Source organism: Gymnoscopelus braueri, assembly GCF_963280865.1.
Source record: "Gymnoscopelus braueri genome assembly, chromosome: 16".
Taxonomy (NCBI): Eukaryota; Metazoa; Chordata; class Actinopteri; order Myctophiformes; family Myctophidae; genus Gymnoscopelus; species Gymnoscopelus braueri.
In genome coordinates this window covers 29,951,152-29,961,684 of record NC_137616.1, presented here as the reverse complement: position 1 = coordinate 29,961,684, position 10,533 = coordinate 29,951,152, and the positions used below count along the sequence as shown (strand labels likewise).

The 10,533-nt window shown below is 42.6% G+C and overlaps 1 protein-coding gene across 1 annotated transcript; it reads right to left on the bottom strand.

Moving 5' to 3' along the window:
- Positions 1 to 1,812: 1,812 nt before the first annotated feature.
- tmem121ab (transmembrane protein 121Ab) lies at positions 1,813 to 2,757 on the bottom strand (the record flags this gene model as incomplete). Its single annotated transcript, XM_080452967.1, has 1 exon — positions 1,813 to 2,757. One exon carries the CDS (start codon positions 2,755 to 2,757, stop codon positions 1,813 to 1,815), a length of 945 nt encoding a protein of 314 aa, XP_080309093.1.
- Positions 2,758 to 10,533: the final 7,776 nt, after the last annotated feature.

The window sequence follows — 10,533 nt, the reverse complement described above, 5'->3', positions numbered from 1 at the left end:
GTGAGGCCACCGCAGACATGACGACCAAGTATACAGCGCAAATGAGAGGCTATAAAGAAAACTAGGGAAATCTGCAAAAGGTTCCTACATTTTTATCACATATTAGTGATAAAGTCGTCACTCTAGTTTTCCACAAAAGTGGTAGCCTGAGGGTTAGGGGATTAAAGCTGCGGAGAGGTTCATGTGGCTGTTAGGGCTGCATATTTATGGCCTCTGTAACTCATTTCATGTAACATGTAGCAGAAAGGGATTAGCTTTATTTGCCACCACGTACAGCACATGCAAGGAATGCACAAACGACTTCCTAAAATCAATTTCCTACAGAAAGCTTAATAGGGACTTTTTTAACAGTCATCAGTGTAGAAAAAAACAAGACCGTTCATCCTATTTCTTAATATTTTTATTTAAACATCACAGGCCTCCAACAAGTAAAGAATATACATAATAATAATAATAATAATAATAAAGAAATGAATACAACAAGAATATTTCAGAACTTCTGTTTGAATGTTATTTTATTTCTCTTTTTCGCTTGTCTATTTTTCCCATAATGTCTGCACTCTGGATTACTGCATTCTTCCACTTCAAGGCTTAGGCTAGTTGTAGAGGAATGTACAGTACTGGAAATAAAACAAAAGGATCATCTCATCTTCTGATTTTGTACTGTTTTTTAAATATACTGTAGGGGCAGCAGTGGCTCAGGAGGTAGAGTGGCTGTCCTGACACTGAACCCCTGGTTGCTTCTGCCTTCAGAGTGTGAGTTGGTGAATTTAACACATATTGTAAAGCGCTTTGGATAAAGGCGCTGTAGAAACAGACCACTGACCATTTTGTCACTTATGTCATCATACACATTTGTTTCAAAACTATTGTACTGATACGACCTTCCACGTCCTTGTGCGCACACACATACAGTACACACACAAGCTTGTGCCCACATGCGAGCACGTATGCTGGTACGTGCACACATGCAGGCACACACATATGCTAAGACACACGCACACACACACACTCACTCACACGAGCGCGCACACACACGTAAGACACACTGTACGCTTGGATGCCTGGAGTAGATGGTATAGTGCTGAGCTCTGGTGCTTTTATCAGACATTTGGTAGTAAAGCGTCACCCTGGCAGAGGCAGTAGGTTGCAGAGAGCTCCATTCTCAGCAGAACTGCCTGTGCAGTGCCTGTTGAAATGTGCCCCCCCCCCTCCTCTCCGCCAGCCTTGCTCTACTACAGATCATATATCTGCTCATGACTGACCCTCGTCGCTCCCTCTCTCTCTACTCACTCCTCTTTACCTGAAGTGCTTCACATTGAGTGGTACGTCCTTTGGTTGCTGGGATTCAAAGGAAATGCCACACATGCGCCTGCGCTGTCGAAAAGTGAGAAATACAAGATATTCAAAAAGGGGGAACAAATTGTCCAATTTACACAACAAAACTGTCACCCAGCTGCAGAATGTGGAGATTCTCTTAATAAAGTTTTAAAACATTTAAAAACACAATAACATGATAAAAATGTGTTTCTCTCTCCTTTTATTTATTTTGTATTTTTTGTATTTTTTTTTTTACGTCTTTTCCCTTTCGTGAGAATCGGGGATACTGCCTTGACGGGACAGGCCAGGCTGAAAATGTCTTTTGATATTTTCACAGCGGTTTAGATGGGCTCGACAAGACTAGACTAGCGTCCTGTCATGCAGCTGATTTCTCCATTCACAGCCCATTCTCCTGGGGTTCATGGAAACAGTACAGCGCAACAGGCTAGGGTCGACTTCCTGGTGAAGTGCCAGTGAGTCCACTGAGTCCGGTCATGTGTCAATGACGTCCTGCGCGGGTGAGGGTTCGTGGGGAAGACTGGTGGCGTTGGGCAGTGGCTGCGGGTGGCTGACGGAGTTCTGCTGCAGTTCCAGCGCCATGGCGTTCTGCGGGTGGGGGAACTCCTTCACCTGCTTGCGGTACTCCAGGAAGGTGGAGGCCTTGGTGGCGATGGCCACCACGTTCTTGCCCACGAAGATGGTGGAGACGCGGCTGTCCTGGAACAGCACCATGTTCACGCCGCGTATGAGGATGGTCACCACGTTGATGGTGACCAGGCTCAGGACCGGGTAGAGCATCATCTTCTGGGGCGAGACGTGCTCTCCCTGCATGCTGATCTCGCTGAGGGACACGCAAGGCAGGATGAGCAACAGGATGTAGCAGTAGAAGAACATCAGGCCCTCGGCCCAGATGGGCAGACCCGTCCGCTGGGGCTCCCACAGGTTGGCCTGGATGTCCAGCAGGTCCAGCAGGTCCAGGGCCACCCAGAACAGACGGCCCCGCATGTCCTCCTTCTTCCGGAACGTTCTCACGTACTCCATGCTGTCCAGCGCCACCAGGACCAGGTAGAGCCCCGGCACGCACACCGAGAGCAGCAGCGTCAGAGCCTTCCGCGCCACCGTCTCCAGACTCTTCCGGTCGGCCTTGCAGTTCTGGAAGACGAAGTACAGTTTGATCTCCAGGACAAAGATGTACAGGAACCACAGGATCATGGCGTAGCCTCGCCGGGCCGTGCGCACCTCGGCGCCCACCCACACCGCCACGTAGCGCAGCACGATGAGGAAACACACGTCCCCTACCAGGACTATGATGCACACGCCGATCTTCCTGGGACCCTGGTTCTGCTCCACCAGGTAAGCGTCCATGAAGGCCATGCTGGTCATGATGACAATGGTGGTCAGGCACACGTGGCGTTTGTCCGGGGGCGGCAACACCATGGCGAGGGCGCCTTTTGGCTCTCACTCTTAATCCGTGGGCTTAAAACAATTGCGAAAAGAAAAAAATAATAGTGAAAGAGAGCAGAAAGAAAGTACACTCCAGAGCTTTTTAAAGGTGGCGGACAAATCAAAAAACTTCTGATTACACTGCATGTATTATTAGTATAAAGTAATACTATGTATTATATATATATGATTAATTCCTTATAGATCCCTTACTGGAGGAAATGAGTCATTGAGTAAGGAAGAGGGTGGAATCAAGGTGGATCAGCAGAAGTGAGGCTAGCTGCTGATTGCTCTGACCATGTGAACACAGGAACATACACCTCATCACTCAGCGCAGTTCCATCGATCCCACCCCGCCGCTGATGCTGTTACACTGAAACCACTATGGCTGACATGCCATGACTGATTCAAGCATAGTAATCCACACACAGTCAAATGGAGGATAGCGGGGGGTCTCAGCCTGATAGACAGGTGAAGGTCCTGTGAGACCTATAGTGGTGTAAATCTGAGGTTTTTATTTTATTGTGTAGGCTTCTGCAGGGATAGCGATGCTACGCGTGTGTGTGGCTCCGGTGCTCAGTGAGGTAATCGCTCTGTAGATATTCCTGTGGTCGATGCTGCAGTGTGTGTGGCTCCTCACGGTCCTGCGGTGTGTGTGTGCGACTGTGAATGGTTGAGAGCGAAGAGTCTGCAGTGGCCACAGCCCCCAGCCGCCATAAATCACACAGACATTGGGTCAACGGCCCATGAGGCCTTGTGTCCGACGCCGGCTTCCCCGGGGGGAGGCTCTCACACTTGGCCAAAGACGCATCCTTTCTCCCCGCCTTCTTGCCACGTGCCAGCCGCTCGACAGCCTGAAGGGGAGAGAAATAAGAGAGGAGGAGAGGGGGGAGGGAAGGACAGAAAGAAAGCTGTCAGCACTATGGGGCTATATAACAGAGCATTGCCAACGGGGCCTCAACATACTGGAGGAACCAACTATAAGTGTCAGCATGGCTCCCAACGTAAAGCAGTCCTGTTTCACTGTTGATAAGGTGGCAGCCTCAGGTTGTCATTGTGTCCCTGTTACAGCTAATGTATGGTGTCAAGTAAGAAATATGGATGCAATTCTTTCAGCCTGCTAAGTTATATCAACAGTGGACTCATAGTGGCAACTTTCAGAAACCAATTTCCAAGTCTCATAGAGTCACTAACAGCGCGGTGCATCAGTGTTTCTGTGTCATCGCCTCCGCTCCTGTGTTTTCTTGTCAGACAACCATAAATGGGACAAAAGATGGCAGAGAATACTGTACATTTCCCCAGTAAGATTTTGATGCAGAGGTAAAAAAAAAAGAGAGAGAGAGAGGTAAAAAAAACAAAAAAGGGATAGTTGTAGTAATATGGAAAAAGTTATTTAATTTCCTGAAGCACCGGTACAAAGTTTACAAGGTGTGGGACATCACGAGGCATTTCATAAACCCAGAGGAACAGCTAACAATCAATGCATTTTTATAACTGTGACAGTTCTCCAATTATCAGGCTGTGCAGAATATCTTAACTTAACTAGATCATGCACGGGTTGTAAATGTTTCAAATAGCAGCATGGCGTTTAATTATAACATCATCTTTTTATCCATTGAACGATGTTTCAAGGTGCTTTCCTTTTGACCTGTTTAGAATTCCTGCAGATGCATGCATTGAAGCGTGTGACAAGTGGGGTTGTAGGGGGTCTAGTCAAAGCAGTCTCTGTTGTTTACAGCTCTTCGGGCAGAAATCTTGTACGTCCAAAACCGTTACTTTTCAGGAAATTGAAAAAATAACCTTTGTTCCAATGGATCCACAGTAGTTATTATTTAGACAAAAGCTCTTGTTAAATATATATAATTTATAAAACCCACAGACAGACTTAACCACTTTGAGCTTGGCGTCCCTATTTCAGGCATGTCATTATAGACATACATTTTCAAAAACATAAGAAAATTCGTTTTTTCTCTCCAAAATTGCAGAAATAGAAGATCGGCAAGCCCATAACGTATTGTAACGCATTGTGAGCTTGTAAATTGTCTATTTTGCTTCATTTGTATAGGCATTTATTAATTAAAACATACATAAAAAAAACTAAAAGTTGAATTATGGAAATACAAGGTTTCTGCCCGACATCTCACACACACACACACACACACACACACACACACACACACACACACACACACACACACACACACACACACACACACACACACACACACACACACACACACACACACACACACACGTGTCTACTATTGCCAGCAGAAGACAGCCTCATCTGCAAGCCTCATCCATGAATAATACACCATGGTGAAATATTAGCACGCAGACAAAGTGAGGGAGAAGTGAAGCATGCAAATTGATCAGAAATGCCTCCCTCACTTGTTTCAAGCTTGCACGGTCACGTTCCGTGGAAAACGATCCTCTTGTCCTCTGGTTTGTTGTGTTGTGGTCTATGTGGTTTGGTGTGTTGTATTGTCTTCTCGTGCTAGCTTGACATGTGTTTTGTTTTGTTCTGTTCTGCTTGTCCCTATTGGGATGTCAGGCAGAAGAACACAAATCAAATGAGAATTTCTGTCTCTTTTCTTGCAATACGAATGGGGTGTGGAGTTGACAAACATCACCTCAGCGTGAAGGACGTAACGGAAGAGGAGTAACACACTATTCTCCCTGTTCAACTCCTAACTGAACAGGCACCCTGACCAGCCGCTAGAGCAGTGGTTCTCAAACGGGGTTCCGGGGACCCCAAGGGGTCGTTGAGCAGTCACAGGTCTGTAACTCTGAGAGTGTACAAATGGTGCCATTTGTACACTCTCAGAATTAGGATTTATAGTATAGATTGCAGTCCCAGAGTTAGGCAATTGCATCAAATGGGGGTCCGTGCCCAAATTTATATCAAACTGGGGGTCCTTCAAAGGCTTCCCTCCCACGCACACGGCCAATTATGTTCTATGGGATGCCAGGCCAGGCTGGATGCCCACCCCTAGTCTCTGTGGTGGTGGACAGGAACTTTACAAGTCTCATCATGACGGGTGTTTCTGAAGATATCAAAGAGCTTTTTTTTATGACCAAGAAACTGCAACTGCGCCTCCTAGATGACGATTCAGAAATCTATTCACAAAGCGAAGTGAATTGAATAACCCTCAAATCCAAACCATTAACATTTTTCTATAAAGTGATAACCAAAGCTTATAATTCGTTTTTGCGAATATCTAAAATAAATTAAGTACCTTAACAGGCATTTCACCCATAAAACTGAAATATTGTTTTTTGAAAATTTTAGTTTAGCCTTCTGTCCAGGAAAGATTTGCACTGTAGTCATTAAATACTTGGCTGCAAAACCTCTCTTTGATTATAATTTAATTAATAACAATAATAAAGACCATGTCCTTGCTCGGTGAACGTTAACCAAATTATTAACTTGAAGCTGTATTTAACACTCCATTGATTAAGTTTCCTCCTGATGGATATGAGTGAGAATACAGTATACGAAGACTAAATCAATTGCACCGTTTTCATTTATTTAAATTATGTTTTGTTAAACTCGTATCAATCATACAGATTTAAATGTAATAACTATTCCCTCCCCTGATGTAGTAAAAGCCCAGCTACAGTAAGAACTTCTTCAAGAGGTTAAGTATAGTTTCTTAGATGTATATGGCTTTGTGCACTGCTGACAAGTGCACGGGATACACTGATGATGCTCATATGTGTGTGCAGAAGACGCAGTACAAATCACCCTTTAATTAACCCATTAAGACCAGGAAAGCAGCTGTCATTTTAGATTTTAACCACTTTAACCATTATCTTATACTTTGATGAGCTTGTAGATCTGCTATTTTTTGAAAAATCATGAACATTTGTGCAAATCTTTGAATATATATTTTGTATTAAACGAACATTTGAAAAAAACGAATGTTGCTATAATCAGTGGTTCTCAAGCTTTTTCATGTCAAGGGCCCTCAAAATATGTTCCATCTCAAAATATGTTGTTTCAGGAACCCCCCAGAAGCAAATATTTGATTTTAAAATGTTCGCTTTAAAAAAAGATATATTTTCAAAGAAATTTGCAAATAAATTCACATAAAAAAAATGTATAGCAGATCTACAGGCTCATAGCGCGGCACTTGGTGCCGTGCTATGAGCTTGTAGATCTGCTATTTGTGAATAGCCAAAGTATAAAATAATGGTTAAAGTGGTTACACAGATGCGGTTTTAATGGGTTAACTCCAGGCCTTTCATAAGAACAGTTTTCATACAAGCCCGACTATCAGAGTGAGACCTGTTTGTAATCCTAGCAAGGATTTGAATGTTGAAAAGACATTATGTAGAACAGGACCTAAATGGGAGATTAAATTCATAAGATGGTGATTAATTGACTGATTAGCAAAGACCTGCAGATCATTATAGGGAATCCTACTCCCATATATACATCACATCTTCATTTAAATGCCATTCATTATCAAAAAGAGTGGATTATTTCCATAATGAACGGATTACAGCTGCTGTGATGATAGGAACTGATAGGAATGTGATGATAGGAACTAGCAGTCACTAGAGAGAGAGCAGAATTGGATGGCGTGAACCTCTAGGGAGACTTTTGCTCCTGAGATGTCATGGTGGTTGTTTCAACACCACATGGACACCCTGTGAAAATGTTAACTGATTAACTTTGACGATAATGGACTCTGTCACGTAGCATATAAATGGCCCTCTGTTTTTTTTTTTGTAACTTATTTTTTATTATTTTCCAGGTTGAAAATTCAGTGAACAAATAAACAAGGATAAGAATGACACAAACACAGAGAAATGAAATGAAAATAAATAAAGTAAAGACAAACAAAAAGACAAACAAAATTGTGTTGAGGTGGGCGTTAGGACACAGAAAATAACAAATGAACGGAATACAATCTTTTTCTTTTTTCTTTAACACTCAATCAATGAGCTACATTTCTCATCAGACAGTATGAAGTCCATTTCTTCCATTTCTTTGCATATTGTTTCGCTCTCAGCCTAAGAGAGAAGGTCAGACTCTCCATTGAGTCTATCTCGTTGACAACTGTAATCCAATCTTCCTTGGTAGGTGGTGCGGCCTGTAGCCATTTCCGGGTGATGGCTTTCTTACAGGCAACCAAAATGATATTGTACAGATATAAGTCCTGGCTCATGAGTTCAGCAGGGATTTTCCCCAGATAGACTGTAACAAAAGAACAATCTATTTCAATTCCAAAAATGTCTCTAATTTCTTTGATGACCTCTTGCCAAAAGGGTTTAATTAAAGGACAGTCCCAAAAAATGTGGAAATGATCTGCCATCACTTTGCCACATTGCCTCCAACATTGTGTCACTCTGTTTTGCATCTCAACCCTATTCCCTTTTACTGCCAAAGATTAATACAGCAATGTTGAAAGCTACTGGCTGGATTGCAGTGGAATTTGCTGTGCGTCTCCATGTTTTTATTTTATTTATTTATTGAATACTTTATTAACAAATTGCAAACAGTACAGAAAGTGCAATTTATACGCAAGCAATACAAATCATCAATACCAGGAGCAATAAAAGGTATATTTACAGAAAATGGCGCGGGGGAAGGGGGGAGAGACACCATCAACTTGCTGACGGTACTCTCTGGTGACAAGCTAGAAGACTTATCTAGGTCCTGTTGCAATTTGCAGACGTGCTCTTTTAAGGGTGGTTCTGAATGAGGATAGGGAGTCGCAAAGTTTGATGGCTGGTGGTAGGGCGTTCCACATTTTGGTGGCAGAATAGTATAATGCATTCATCCCCATGTCCGTGCCGAATTTGGGGGGGACGGACGAGATCAGTGAAGCTCTGGTGTTGTGCCTGTGGGCGTCCCACACTCTGGTGAAGTAGTTTGACATATACAGTACATGGGCACTGAGTATCTTGAAAGCCCATTGCAAGTTGCCACCCCAGAGAATGAGCCCCACTTGATTTTAGTGGCCCCATGGCCTTTCCTCTAGCACCACTCATAGGGGCGAAATTTGCACTTACACACAAGGGCTGCCATTAAACTTGCTAAGCACATTCTGGAGGATGAAACTTATGATTTTGGTGACCCCATGCCCTATCATCTAGCTCCACTCTGGGGGCACAATTCAAGATGCAAGAGATTCAATATATATGTTTTTATAGACAAAAATTAATAGGTTTTGGCTCCTCGACATCAACAAGCCATAATAGCAAAGAAATGGCAAAGACTTGCAATAGTAATAATAGTAAATAATACAAATAGTACTAAATATAATACAAAGAGCATATCAAATGATGAGGATTGCCTTTATACTTTATACTGCCTTTATGCATGCATGCTCCCTAGAGAATGAACCCTAACAATTTGATGAACCTCAAAACCTTTCCACTAACTCTCGGGCCGAAATGTCAGTTTTGTGCACAAGATATCTCATAATCTAATAAACAGATGAAACCTACTGATTTCGGTGACCAAATGGCCTGTCGTCTACAGTAATCCACCCCTCCCCCTTTCTTTATCCCCACCAGCAGTGGTGGAAAAAGTACTCAAAGGTTTTACTTAAGTTAAAGTATCAATACTGCACTGTAGAAGTACTCTGTTACAAGTAAAAGTTCGGAATTCTAAATTTACTTGAGTAAAAGTACAGAAGTATTGGCATCAAAATGTACTTAAAGTACCAAAAGTAAAAGTACTAAATATTTGAAAATAGCCGATCTACAAGCTCACAACGCGTCGCATCGCGACGCGTTGTGAGCTTGTAGATCTGCTATTTTCAAATAGCCTCGGTATAAAATAGGGCTAAAGTGGTTAATGTATGTTTCGTAATATCATAATTTATATCTGAAAAGTAACTAGTAACTAAAGTTTTCAAATAACTGTAGTGGAGTAAAAGTACAAATAACTGTAGTGGAGTAAAAGTACAATATTTGCCTCTGAGATGTAGTGGAGTAGAAGTAAAAGTATTGGAAATTGGAAATACTCAAGTAAAGTACAAATACCTCAAAATTGTACTTAAGTACAGTACTTGAGTAAATGTACTTAGTTACTTTCCACCACTGCCCACCAGTGGGGCTCTAAGTATGTCCATGTCAGTTGGTTTAAACCGCTTCGGTCCAGCTGGGGCTAACTAGCGGAGCTTGTTCCTTTCTTGTTAGGAATAGATTAGGAGGCCATGCAGGGCCATTTGTTAACGCTCAGTTCACTTTAGGCTTCAGCTACAGGGCTAAAATAATGGTGTGTTATATGTGGACAATATAGTGGGCCATGAACTAGAAAGTTATTACAGCAATTCCGCGCAGATACAGGCTATCACTGTGTCAATGGTCAAGGCCATTATCTCTAAAAAGCCAGACCTTCCTTGTCAGCCGGCTGAATCTACAGTCAGGGAGCCAGCCTGACAGTTTCACAGGCTCCTCCATGGATCACAACAAGGACAAAGGTTGGGGCGACGAGTGTCATCGCTGCCACTATTTATCTTTTTGCTAAACGCTGTGTAGCACGCCTTAAAAAAGAGCAGAGCAGTTGGGTGCCAATTAAATTGAAAGGAAAACTGCATTTGTTTAATACCTTTTCTCATGAAACAAAGTAATCAGCATTTTTGGACACCTTTTGTTATTTAAGAAGCTGAATATATAACTGAACCAAAATGAAAGCATACATGTTCTTGGGACTGTTTGCCAGGTGTTTACGTTGAACACAATAGACGGCCTTTTTTTCTTTTCTTTTTGAACAATTAAATTACCGATGCTGCTATAGACAGCTGTTTC